General features: G+C 41.1%; 1 protein-coding gene across 1 annotated transcript in view; it reads left to right on the forward strand.

The window, feature by feature from the left end:
- LOC311051285 (uncharacterized protein) overlaps nucleotides 1-7,527 on the forward strand; it is a gene marked incomplete at its 3' end in the record, with an annotated part of 117,202 nt that extends 109,675 nt beyond the window's left edge. The window contains exons 19-24 of the mRNA XM_084065818.1: nucleotides 210-443; nucleotides 1,062-1,210; nucleotides 1,976-2,045; nucleotides 2,165-2,218; nucleotides 5,114-5,341; nucleotides 7,340-7,527. Of these exons, the coding sequence (XP_083921944.1) occupies nucleotides 210-443; nucleotides 1,062-1,210; nucleotides 1,976-2,045; nucleotides 2,165-2,218; nucleotides 5,114-5,341; nucleotides 7,340-7,527 (923 nt within the window). The remainder of the gene's footprint in view (nucleotides 1-209; nucleotides 444-1,061; nucleotides 1,211-1,975; nucleotides 2,046-2,164; nucleotides 2,219-5,113; nucleotides 5,342-7,339) is intronic.
- Between the last annotated feature and the right edge of the window lie 6,454 nt (nucleotides 7,528-13,981).

The following is a 13,981-nucleotide window of genomic DNA, read 5'->3' on the forward strand; positions in this document are numbered from 1 at the left end:
TCCCAAATACTTTAACCAGGAAGTGAATGGAGCAGTATATCTTCCGGATCACGTTATCTCCTGATTCTGTGTAAAAAAAAAAAAAACACGTCAAACACGTCATTGGCACTGCATGAGTTAATCAATTGAACGGAAAAACAAACTAACAAAATCAGTCCAGGCCGGGTTCATTCCCCTATAGATAACGTCCGATCCCCGTCTCTCCCCAGCCGCCCTGGTGATGGAGGAGCTCAACCCGTACACCAAGATCAGCCCGGCGCTGGCGTCGGAGCGCCAGTCCGCGGGCGCCGTACTGGGCATCATCTTCCTGCTGCTGCTCATCATGGCGCTGCTGGGCCTGGTGGTGTGGTTCCGCTACAGACACACCGAGAAGAGACACCACGTGCCCACCGTCAGCTACACCCCCGCCCTGCACATCAACACCACCGACTACTCCCTCTCTGGTGAGACGCCATGTTCATGGTTAGGATGCAGTGACCCTCTTTCTCCTCCAGGTGGCAGTGTGGTTTGATGATGTAGTTTGGTGCCGCAAGAACTGCCTGAAGACGAAAAGCCTGATATCTCCTCTAGGCCTCCTCTAGGATATGGGGTCCCTGTGTGAGAGACCTGGGTTTGAATCCCGGATCAGGTTTCCTGGAGGGGGGGGCTCAAAGGGGGGTGAGTGTAGCAGTATAGTGGCTCAAAGCCTCTGCCTGACGACCAAAAGCCAAGAGGGGAATTCCACTTTAGGCTAGCGGTTAAGATGTTTGGCTTTAGTGTCCCTTCCCGATCCGGGGTCCTGGGTTCGAATCTCAAGTGTTACAGTTGCAATGTTCCATTTCTCCTCCAGGTGGCAGATGAGGTTTTGTTTTTGACGCCTCTAGTTTGGTTTGCAATCTGCGTATGTGTCCCTTGTATGTGTGTGCGTGTGTGCGTGTGTGTGTGTGTGTGTGTGTGTGTGTGTGTGTGTGTGTGTGTGTGTGTGTGTGTGTGTGTGTGTGTGTGTGTGTGTGTGTGTGTGTGTGTGTGTGTGTGTGTGTGTGCGTGTGTGTGTGTAGCAGTGATGTCTCCCGTGGTAACAGCAGGGTTGCCGTGTGCCGACTCGTCTCCCACTCACATCTTGGCAGGGGGGCGTGGCTTCTCTAACCCCGCCTACCACACCCTGGGGCCGTCGTGCTCGTCGTACGCAGCGCCCTACGCCGCGCCCCACAAGAGGACCACCCCCGCCAAGGTGGGTTTCACAACTAAACACAACCAAGTTGGCTTCGGAAGGCACTTGGAATTGATCGTTTTCAAACACATGAACCATAAGCATATTCTGGCCATGTCATAATAGATAGATAGATAGATAGATAGATAGATAGATAGATAGATTTCTTAATGTGTCATCCACCAAAGGTGCCCAGCCCACAAGCACTTATAGGACACAACATAAATCATTGCATAGGTGTACAACATAGAAAAACTCAGTTTTTCTAAATTAATTTCATACATACAGAATATTCTGTCTTTTTTGCCTTAAATCTGCTAAAAAGAAAATACCCTTCCTAAAAAAAAAGGTTTACACGAATATGTCTTAATTACTCATTATAATGGACAGGAAAAAAAAAATTCTTACACGTATGGAATCTGTTAATTATTTATATTTTCATTATACAAAATCAGCTCTGAACATCTATTGTTTATCATAATATTACAATTGCATAATACTTTGTAAATAATATAATATTGTCAGCTTATTACAATAGTATATATATATATATATATATATATATATATATAATATAATCTCGATAATGTAAAGAAAGATTAGAATACAAATAGTGTTATAGTCTGTTGTATGGCGGCATTACTTGACAGCAACCTGCTGACAGCAAGAACAGATTTTCAAGCTAATACGTGATACGTTGCTATAGCTATACAATTAGGCATTATTATGTGAATTTGGCTCATTTGTTGCAGATCATTATTATGTGTTTCTGCTCATATGTTGCAGCTCAAGGCAAAGCGGAGGTACAGGAACAGCGCTCCAGACTGGGGAACGTACTGTAACCTCAATGAGCTGGGTGAGTGGTCCGTAACTATACTCTCTGCAGCCTGCCTCATAAAATATCTACTGCATTCTGACATAATAACCCTGGGTTGTGATGTCACCCTGTCTTGTGATGTCATTGTGTTACTGTAGGAGTGTACCGGCTGGACAGACGATACAGCTACCACGTGGAGCAGCGCTACAGAGGTACTGCTGTGAATCAAGTCATCCTTTGTCTTACAGTGTTTACTTTATTAATGAATTCGAAGTCATCCTTTAGTGTAGTCCTACATAGTTTTCATGTATTAATAAGGTGTTGTAGTCCAACAGTCTTTGAATTGTTAAGGTGGTGACCAGTAATGAATCAGCTGAATTACTTATCTGTAGGCGAGCAGCGAGCTCGGTGAACAAGATGACACCAGGCAGTATCACACAACAAGTTCTGAAGTTGATTAAAAACACAGGGCATACATGTGACCCAGCACGGCACAAAACAAATACGATATTTCATATTAGTTTATTTCATATCATATGAAATCATAGCTACAATTTGACATACTGGCTGTGCGGTTTGACCCAACAGGTATGGCTTATAGAGTGATGTCTTGCACAGATGCAGAGACTGAGAAAACAGCTCTTAATGTCCCAAGTATTTGTTCTCTTTTGCTGTTCTGCTTTTCACAGGTATTTGGTCACGTTACATGACCCGATGATATGAGTCATAACAGATATACAAAGCAACAGAAACGTATCGTATGGATAAGTACATAATAAAACATTTTATTGGTATCATTGGGCATATAGTTGGCCCGATAAAGCAGTGACTATATATCACAACAAGTACAGTGTATCTGCTTACGCAGATGAGAGTAAATCATTACTTGTACCTAAAATATTATTCAGATACAGGTCAAACCTAACAGGTACTGTACAATTACAATTATGCCAGGCAGAAATGTTCAGAATCACATCGGACAGGCCAGTTTAGTCAGACACACAGTTATCAAAGGGGTTAAGATACATAAAATGGGGTAGAAGGGGTAAAAGAGTGTAACATACATTTTCAGTGGGTTGCCAATATCATCCCATCAGGAGAAGATAATCAATTCTCCACCTTAAAGTTAGTGTTCCCTTTCCCGCTCTTTTGTCTGCTCTTTTCTATCCTGTATGATATCTCTCTCCTGACTGGATGACATCCTGACCTGAAAATGTTTGTTTCTGTGTGCTAAAAAACAGGAGAGACGGGGAGACCCTTGTTACTGAACAAATACTGCATTGATTACTATCACAATATACAACTATTTAACACAGTCACTGAACAAACACTCTATAGCATTGATTAGTATCACAAAACAGAGCTATTTATTTTACTTATTTTATCAAAACAATATCACTTACACCCCCTTTAAACCTGGGGGATCTGTGGACAGCTGGTTGTCAGGTCCAGCAGACATGCTGGTGAATATGAATACTGTACATTCAGCCTCAAGTTAAATTTGAGTTTGTTGCAAAAAAAAAAAAAAAGAAAGAAAAAAATACATTGTATGATATTATGTCCATGTGCTGACCTGTGTGTGTTTGTCTTTCTGCAGAACAAGAGTGTGACTCTCCTCTGTGTGTGTTCCCTCTCCAACGGTCTCACACTCCTCTCTCTCCTGGGGGGCCCCCCAAACTTAACCACATGAACCCTAGCCTAAACAGCTGTTTAAGTGGTTAAGCTTAATTTATACTCTTTGGGCCTGGTGAAAACTGAGTATAAATGAGGTTTTACTTCACCAACTCACTCCCTAACAGTCCTGGGATTCTCTCCCTCATCACACTGTGTTGAATGCTGTGCACCTTATGTTTATTCACCTTATGTTTACTCACCTTATGTTTATTCACCTTATTATTATTTCTCTGCTGTGTGTATTTCCCGTTCAAATGTCTCCTGATGCTCACATGCTTTTGGAATTTCTTTCCTGTGCCGTTCTCAGCTCCTTGTGCTTTCCCGATGTATCAACAATAAGTGCTTGATGCTCATAATTATGAGACATGAAATTTGATGCCACTGAATGCAAACTCGTCATGCTTTTTTCCGTGTAATAATATTATCATACACACAAGTTATTCGTACTGTACTTTGAAGCAGTATACTGTGCACACGCTGGTATATAAAAGCTGTTGAGTAAAAGCCATAATAACTAAGATGGATGTTCTCATTCTAGTTCTCATTCTCAGCATATTGATATGTATTTGGCCATGGACCCTCATTTGAAATGATTTTGTGCCCCATAACAGAAGAGTTGTCATTTTGAAAATAACAGCTCTATACTAACTCACTGTGAGCTTGCAGATTGGCTTTTTTTGAATAGCTGGAAAATAGAATAGGGGATTAAATAGGGAATTAAACTTTAACTTAAACTTTTACTTACCTTACCTTCAGAGAATTAAATAATGAAACAAAAACCTTACCTTCTTGACCTTAAATAAATCATTACTATTAAGGGAGGGGGTTCCGTGGCGTAATACATATAACCTTTAATTAAGTTTGAGAACCACTGACAAACCTTACACCGTTGGTTCTAAAAGTGGGGTCTGGGGACCCCCAGGGGTCCTTTGGGGAGTACAAGGGGGTCCCCAGAAAAATGAGTTACTATAGCGTCAAAATCATTCTAATCACTTTAACCATTTTATACTTTGGCTATTCAAAAATAGAAGATTTTTTGAAAAATCTTAGAAATTTGTGCAAATCTTATCATGTAATATATAATATATCGAATATATATCTTTTAAAGCGAACATTTGTAACTCAAATCTTTGCTTCTGGGGGTCCCTGGAACAAAATGTTATGAGATGGGGGTCTGCGGCCAAATACATATCATTTTGGGTGGTCCATCACATGAAAAGGTTTGAGAACCACTGCCTTACACCCTGTGTGTGTGTGTGTGTGTGTGTGTGTGTGTGTGTGTGTGTGTGTGTGTGTGTGTGTGTGTGTGTGTGTGTGTGTGTGTGTGTGTGTGTGTGTGTGTGTGCGTGCGTGCGTGCGTGCGTGCGTGCGTGCGTGCGTGCGTGCGTGCGTGCGTGCGTGCGTGCGTGCGTGCGTGCGTTGCCTCCATGCAGACTACATGAAGAGCGCCCGCTCCAGCACCTGCTCCCTGAACAGCGAGAACCCGTACGCCACCATCAACGACCCGCCTCCTGGCGGCCTGGCGGCCAATAAGCATCCAGAGAGCAGCTACGTGGAGATGAAGTCCCCCCATCGCCACGACAACCTGGCCTACTGCCGCTCCAATGCCGTGGTTACCACCACCGCCAGCACCGCCCCGGGCAAGAACGTCTATGACATGGGTGATTTTATAAGTACATTTAGTAACTTAGGTAACTGTACTTAAGTACTATACTTAAGCACAATGTTGAGGTACTAAATATGGCTGGGTACAATGCTTTGTGCCGCTAGGGGTTCATGGTAAAACCCTAACCCTTTACAGATTATGAAAGTACAGAATGCAAGCTTTCAAATGATGTGTTGCTTATTGAAATTATTTGAAGAAGTTAAGGTCATTTGAATCTTGTCTAACCAGAATTGAAAGAAAAGCACTGCAGCTTTCAAATATTTCACACAATCAGGGCCTAATAATGAGCGTCAACAATGGTTAATTTATTCAACCCCTAAGCACACCTCTAATCAATCATTTTAACCATTTAATGACTCTAAAACGGTTATCTGTTGAAAATTAAAACCTTCAATATTCGAAAATCACAAAAACAAAAAAAAAAGGTATTTCCCTTGTTTCTACTGTTTAAAAACGGCTGACTTGAGGACCATTTCTTTAGCCCCAGTCACAAATATTTTACCCTTTTTTACTCCACTACAACTATATGAAAGCTTGAGCTATAGTTACAGATTTAGATTGTTATTACAAAACATGCTATAGAACCAGTTGAGGCTTAACTCTTTAACTGCCAGAGTAATGGTGTAATAGTGGGACGCTACTGCCAGCAAAAACAAGTGATTTTACTGACCTTTGAAAAATCATGGAATATTATCAGTGATTGCCGTCCTCACGGACATCGCCTCATTACACGCCCAGGGGTAAACAAAATAAGAATAATCTGGTCGCGGTAATCCATTGCATAGCTGTGGCCAGTTGAACGTGGCTCGTGTTTTGCCATAAAGCAAGAGGAACGGAGATATAGCCATTTTCCCACAGGAAATAAACAGGAAGTAAATGAGCTTACGAGTTCAGAATCAGAATCAGAATCAGGTTTATTGTCACATCACAGGTTTACAAGGTAAAAAAGTGGGTGAAATTCGTTTTTGTACAACACTCCCATCGCAACGTTAAATTCCGTAGAAAGAAGAGTGGGGAGAGAGAAAAAGAAGAGGGGTAGGGGGTTAAGTGGGAAGGAGATCAACAGAGAACAATAGAAGGCCAAAAACAAGTTATCTACATATTTACAAAGTACCTGAGATAAGAGACAAACTAAGGTGCCTGAGCATAGCAGCAATGTATGTATACTGTGCATGATATACTTATAGACGCTAAGGTGCTTAGAGAGAAAAAGAGCGCAATAATAAAAAATCAAAAAAAGTTTGTGCGTTATACATGGGGATTAAGGTGCAGAGGGTCAGTGCGTCACCTAAGGGTGGACTGACCCTGGTATAATCCGCAAGTAGCTCCATGAAGGAGAGCAACAAAAAGTAAACTTTAGCATTTTGACTAAAGCTTTTGCCAAAAAGAGTACATTTAAAGCCCTTTCTCCTGTGTTTACGGGTCTGTCGTCATCTGGCAGTGAAAGCATCATTCATAGGTTAGTGAACAGCGCCATCCGGTGGAAGACCACTGAAAACACAAATCTGGTCATTCTCGTCAGTGGCAGGCTGCGCCTTGGCGTGGTAGAAGAGGAAAGTTATACATAGTGCAGCTTTAACCCATTAATACCTGAAGCCGATTCTACATCTCCTAAATCTCAACAGTTTTCTGAAAAACGTTTGTTTCTATATCAGTGGTGCTTTTTTTTCATTTCAAGGACCCCCAAAATTATATGTATTTGGCCGCGGACCCCCATCAAAATATTTTGTTCCAGGGACCCCCCAGAAGCAAAGATTTGAGTTAAAAATGTTCGCTTTAAAAATATGTATATTCAAAGATGTGCACACATTTTCACGATTTTTCAAAAATAGCAGATCTACAAGCTCATAGCGCGGCACCGAGTGCCGCGCTATGAGCTTGTAGATCTGCTATTTTTGAAAAATCGTGAAGTGTAAAATAATGCTTTTTAGCTCAAATCTAAAAATGACACAGTTCCAGGTCTTAATGGGTTTCCTTGTTGTTGTTGTTCCAGAGCCCACCATCAGCGTGGTCCAGAGCTCCAACGGCATGGTGGTCCCCAGCTACCCCCAGAACCCCTACGACCTGCCCAGGAACAGCCACATCCCCGCCCACTACGACCTGCTGCCCATGAGGCACTGCAGCTCCTCTCACACCTCCTCCCCACCGCTCCCTGGCAGCCCCACCTCCTCCCTTCTCTAGACCAGATGGATCTCAAAACATCTTCGGGGTCCAGGACCCCCAAAACTGATGTATATTTGGCTGCGGACCACCATTTGAGAACAGTTTGTGCCAGGAAGGGACTCCCCCCCCAAAAAAAAAATAATAATTCCAGATTAAAACATAAAGAAATGCAGATTTACAAGCTCACAACGTGGCACAATGCAACGCCTATAGAGCGGCTATTTTTTAATAGGTGTGAATATGGTTAAACCAATTTAGCTGGGGACCCCCCATGGAACCCCTTCAAGGACCCCCAGACCCGACTTTGAGAACCACTTCTCAAGACCAACTAGGCCTAGACACGTTGTGAGCTTGTAGTTCTGCTATTTTCAAATAGCCCATGTACAGGGTTAAAGTGGTTAGAAAGGTTGATGATGCGTTAACTAATTTCCCTGGGGACCCCCTGTAACACCCATCAAGGACCCCCTGGGGGTCCCTGGACCCCACTTTGAGAACCACTTCTCTAGACCACCTAGAGTAGACCCCAATCTAGACCACCTCCCTGCTGGCATCCACAATGCATTGTGGGAGACGGTTGCTCCTTCTGGGGTGACGGACAGGACGTTCAACTGGATACTTTTGTAACATATTTATTTATTTATTTATCTATTTCTTATTGAACTGTAGGATGCTGTTTGACTCCGAGGCCTAGGGTTATATCTCTCTCTCTCTCACACACACACACACACACACACACACACACACACACACACACACACACACACACACACACACACACACACACAATCTGTGAGGTCTCTCGAGTCATTTTGTTTACGTTGTGGTCCTGAAAGTGGACCGAGAACGTGAAGATTAGAAGAACTACTGTACTTTATGAACAGATATAAAGTACTTTTTATGATCAAAAGTATGTACACACACACTCATGTATAGAATAGATCATCTCCCTACATGGAATGACACACAGTGATGGTCAAAGAGCCTCAGTCTGGTCATAACAGGGAATGAGTGGAAAAACACAGCCATATAACCTCACGTTGGCACCGGACGGCCATACATTATGCTGTTTACTGTATATGATACACATTGTACTGTGTGTGTATATATATATATATATATATATATATATATATAGATATAGGACAAAACTGTGAACTGTGGACCATATAACACAAAGAAGAGGTTGTTGGAACTTTGACGTTCTTCACAGTTTTGTCTACTGCTTACATCAGCGTCATTTCAAGGACCCCAATAACTCATTCGTGCACTCTCAAGAGTTACAGGCCTGTAAGGGTCTATTTGGAGGCCCCTCAAGGAACCCTGAGGGTCCCTGGACGCCACTTTGAGAACCAGTTACTTACAGTAAACTATGAACATTAGTATTGGTTTGGTCCAGTATTGTGACTATAAGGAATACTGGTGCAAGAGGAAGAACAAGGAACTGCAACGTGTTCAGGCTCATGTGATGGAGAACTGAACAATTATGTGCATATAGTTCTGCAATTTTTTACACTGTTTCTTATTTCATGTTTACATAAAAGGTCCTGTATTTTCTCTGAAATTACCTTTTTTGTATGTACTGTATGTATATATATATATATATTTAAAAAAAGAAACACACACACACTCAATAGCCAGATCCCAATACTCAGACTTCCATACTGGAATGCTCATTTTCTCGCGCCGCCAAGCGAGGAGGAGACGCAAGGAGGGAAAAACGGATGGCGTTTTGCTTTAAGCTCCTCGTTCAGTCCAACACACTCCCACTCCCCCAAACGGCCTACGGTTAAAGGGATATTTCACTTTCAAAACATTTTTGGGTAATTTTATCGTCTACTCAGGCCTTTGTGAGCCCCTCAGAATGTTTTTAAGTTGCTCGATTCAGTGTTTAGATATTTGATATTAATTTTAACAGACACGCCCCCGTCCTATACAAACCCATTATAACTTCAAACATTTTTAACATGTTAGATTCATCAAAAACACCCGTCCTTGGTTCTGGTGACTCATCCTGCGCTCCTAATACGTGAGGGGGGCGTGTTTTTTTATTACTTTTTTCATATATTTTGTTTACATTTTTTATTGTATTTAATTATTTTCATTTTCCTCCTCACGCATTAGAAGGACAATATCAGTCACCAGAACCAAGGACGAGTGTTTTTCCGATGAATCTAACATGTTAAAAATGGAGTTTGAAGTTACAAGCGTGTCTGATAAAATGAATATCAAATATCTAGATGAAAAAAAAGCCTTCGTAGACAACATAATGACCCATTATGTTGTTGGGGGCATAAATGTGTGCATTGGGATTCAGCTTAAGTGTACTTTACACCAGTGTTAATAGAGTTGTTTTGTTGTGTAAATCTAAATGCATGCCAGTGATGAATCAAAGTATAGTAGCTGGGAATACCTTCATGTCCTTTGGTAAAAAAAGAAGAAAAAAAAACTGCTTATTATTTTGAACCATGATTTAACTTAAGTATCGTAGACTAATAGCGTCTACGATATTTCTATTCAGAATTTCACTGACATTTTCAAGACAGAATCGGTGCAACTATGGCGCAACTATGGCATTTCCTCCATCTCTAGTCATCCTTAAACACTGCTGAAAACACATAATAATAATAATAATATAATAAACTTTATTTATATTGCACTTTTCAAAAACAGGTTTACAAAGTGCTTAACAATACAAATACAATACATGCACAGGGAATATAAAAACAATTCAATGATGGAAAATGCACAAACAAAGGAACCATACAAAAATAATAATACCAAAAATGACTGGTACTTGTGTTAAACTTTGGATTATACATATCTTAAAACAGTGTTTCTCAAACATCTCCATGTCAAGAACCCCCACATTTACATGTATTAAGATTTTTGAGAAGGTTTGAGAACCACTGTTAGAGGTCAGTTCAGTAAAATATTTTACAAATCGTCACCTTCTTAAACTAATGGCCTGCGTCATGTTTTGAGGAAAATTATATTTTTGCCTAAGTCAGCTCCTCATGACACTGGCCACCTCTGGTAAAATCGCCCATCTCCTATTTGAAAAGGATCATGCTGTTCCCTCCCATTTCAGTATAATGGCCTATCTCCCTAGTGTGACTTAGGCCAAAATAGGCAATTGTTTTGGCCTAAGTCACATGGTTTTGTGACTTAGGCCAAAAAAATGGCCTTAATCTGGAGTAAATCAGTACATTTGGCCTAAGTCAGGTTTAATCCTATTTAGATATCTTGTGTTTTAACATCTCTTGTGTTTTTATGTTAATAGTCATAATTTGTTATAAACGTTTTGGCTGAAATGATTAAGAAATATCGTATAGTCTTGTTTTGGATCAGTTTTTGTTTTTTTTCCTGAAAATTGTTTTACTTAGGCCATTCGTTTAGGAAGGTGACAAAATGTTACACATGTCAACACTAAAAAGCGATAACATGGCAGTGTTGACAGTCAATCAGTTGTAGACTTCCCCGATGGACACCCTGTGAACATGTTCTACGTTGTTTGTTTGCAATCATGTTGCTGTATTCCACTCCTCACTGTCTTTTCTTGTATATTATTGTCATCTTGTTGCCAACGAGGAATAAGATTTCCTCTGTTCTAAAGTAGACGCGTTCACTGCTGATTGTTATCGTCACTGTCGGGTGGAAACCTTCTATGTCCTGAACAACGGCTACTTTTCAGGAAATGAAAAACGAAGAACCTTTGTCTGTTTGAAAATAGCCGATGCGCTTGTAGATCGGCCATTTTCGCTAGTGTTGTGTGACACTCCTTTATGACGGAGTAGGGCACTCGTTTATGAAAAAATAACATAACAAGTTGAAATATTGAGATACAAGGTTTCTGCCCGACAACAGCGTCATGTTTGTGTCATGTCCTACATCCAATAAAGTTGCCGTATCTCAGGGAGAGTTGTGTCTAATCGTTAAATATTATCTAACACAACATCTGTTTTATCTGTCATGATCACAGACCAGGCCTGGAATTTTGTCATTTTAACTCCACCCTGACTCCCCTTACCCTTTGTCCCTAAACTTTTTTTTTTGCCATTTTTTACTATTTTGAAAAACATTTTAAAATAGTTCAAATAGCCGATCTACAAGCTCACAACGTGTCTATGTAGATCGGCTACTTGAACTATTTTAAAATGTTTTTCAAAATAGTAAAATATGGCTAATAAGTTGAGGCACGCCATTCTCAAAAGAGTCCAGTGACTCTGATTAGTCCAGGCAGGGCTGAACGTGTATGACACTTTGACACAGTAGTTTATATACTGTACCAGTGGTGGAAAAAGTACTCAAATGTTTTACTTAAATAAAAGTATCAATACGGCAGTGTAGAAATACTCTACAAGTAAAAGTCAGGTAAATTACTAGAGCGCCCCTTGTGGAATTTTCAAAGAAATAATCATTTGAAAATAGAACGCACCACTGCGTCCTTGGCAGACAATGGGTTAATACCCCCAAAAAAGTAAGAAATAAAAGAAAAACCATTACTGCATCAATGGTAATCAACAAACTATTATATAAAACTGGTCAAACATTGGCCAAATTGTCAAATCATAATTGATTGATTGTTTGACCAGTTTTATTATAAGGAAGAGGCAATTTAATACAGAAATAGCCGATCTACAAGCTCACAACGCCGGTTAAACGCCTCGTGAGCTTGTAGATCGTCTATTTTCACAATATTTATCTGTGGAACCAAGTCAAACTAAATTAAATGTCTCAACTCCTACAATTCCAAGTGCTTGTCAGGGTGGGGAGGGGTCCCCAGTTCAAATATGATTATTGTGGGGGGTCACGGCCAGAAAAGGTTGAGAACCACTGTCCTAGGGAGTGTGGAGCAATTCCAGGGCAGGGTTTTTCAAAGTAGGTGCCCCGTTGCACCCAAGGGTGCCGTGACGCAAGCCGAGGGCCAGGGGTGGGTGGCTTCACTTTTAACCTCACTGCATTCTTTTTCGATGTACTCTGTACAACAAATCTCTTTGCCAAAAATGTCCGATCTACAAGCTCACAACGCGTCGCGTTTGGCTAACGTTTCCTCAGAATAGGGATGCTGGGGTTCAAGTGGTTAAACGACGAGTATAAAGTCATTGCCAGGGACATTGCCAGCCTGTTGGCCCACCCGGGGTGGGCCAACAGGCTGGGATGTGAAAAAACCCCAGGAGGAGGTAGATTTGAACTGTTTTTCATATAATTCAAAATGGTGGGAGATGTAAAGGTCAGAGGTCATATGTCAAAGTGACACATTTGTTCCTCATGAGGAGACGCATGTGTATTGAAGTTCTATTGCTGTCGGTCAAACGGTCCATGAGCTATGCCTGTTCAAGGTTAGCATTTTTCAATTGATTGCTATAGCGACACCCTTTGGCCAATGGTTGAGTGGGCGAGTTTCGTGTCTTCGCCATTTGGCAGAGCCCTCTACCGTTTTTTCTAAAAACCGACAGCACGGTTAAGCCAGAACTGCAAAAAGTAGCGGAAGAATAATAATAAAACAAAGAGAAACAAGAGGGGTTGTTATTGTTGTAATAACTACAACAATAACAACAACAACTAGGGACGTGCACAGATACTCTAGGTGGTCCTAGAGCACCTGCCCTTTGCCCTCTTGACCAGAAGTGCCCTTTTGAAAAAAAGGGAAAAAAACGTTTTTTTGTTTTTTTTCAGTTTACAGCAGGGGGTCCGGGACCCCTAGGGGGTCCTCAGAGTTACTACAGGGGGTCAGCCAAATCTTTATGTGATATGATTTTTCTTTTTACCATAACCACTCGAAACCTAGCATCCCTTTTCTGAGGAGAACTTTAGCCAAAAATAGCAGATCTATTTTTGGCAAAGAGGTATAGGTGTAGAGGGAAAAAAGAGCAGACCAAGTAAACAAAAAAATGTATAATTTACTTGAGCACCTGCCCCTCAAAATATCTGTGCACGCCACTGACAACAACAGCTGCAATGAGTCTGGCTTCTGTTCCAACATATTGATGTCAGGGGAAGAATTTTGCATTGAAAATCCATCCCATGGTTTTTGCATCATGGAGCATCACATTAATCATTATTTGAATGTCTGAATGCCTTGTTGCTGAAATGTCCAAATACATATTATTATTATGTATTTGCACATGCCAGCAACAAGGCAGTTCAATGTGCTTTACATAAAACATGAAGCATTAAGACATCAAGACACAGAGCATGATACTAATGAAAAGAAGTAGAACTAGAAAAAGTGCTCCTCGGAGCACAGCTCCGCATGCAGGTCAGGTAGGTTATTGTGGGCCAGCAATGTTCAGAATTTGCCAATCAGGATGGAATATAAAAAATCGGACGGAACCATCTTGATCACTTGACTATAGAGATAATGTGTACTGATTTGCATGATGTTTGGACAAAATGTGTAGGAGTAATATAAAAAAGAAAAATCGGCCTCCTGGTGGCGCTATAATAGGGCAATGTAAAGAGGGTGGCGTTT

This window comes from Gymnoscopelus microlampas (assembly GCF_963454915.1).
Source record: "Gymnoscopelus microlampas genome assembly, chromosome: 1".
NCBI classification, from domain to species: Eukaryota; Metazoa; Chordata; class Actinopteri; order Myctophiformes; family Myctophidae; genus Gymnoscopelus; species Gymnoscopelus microlampas.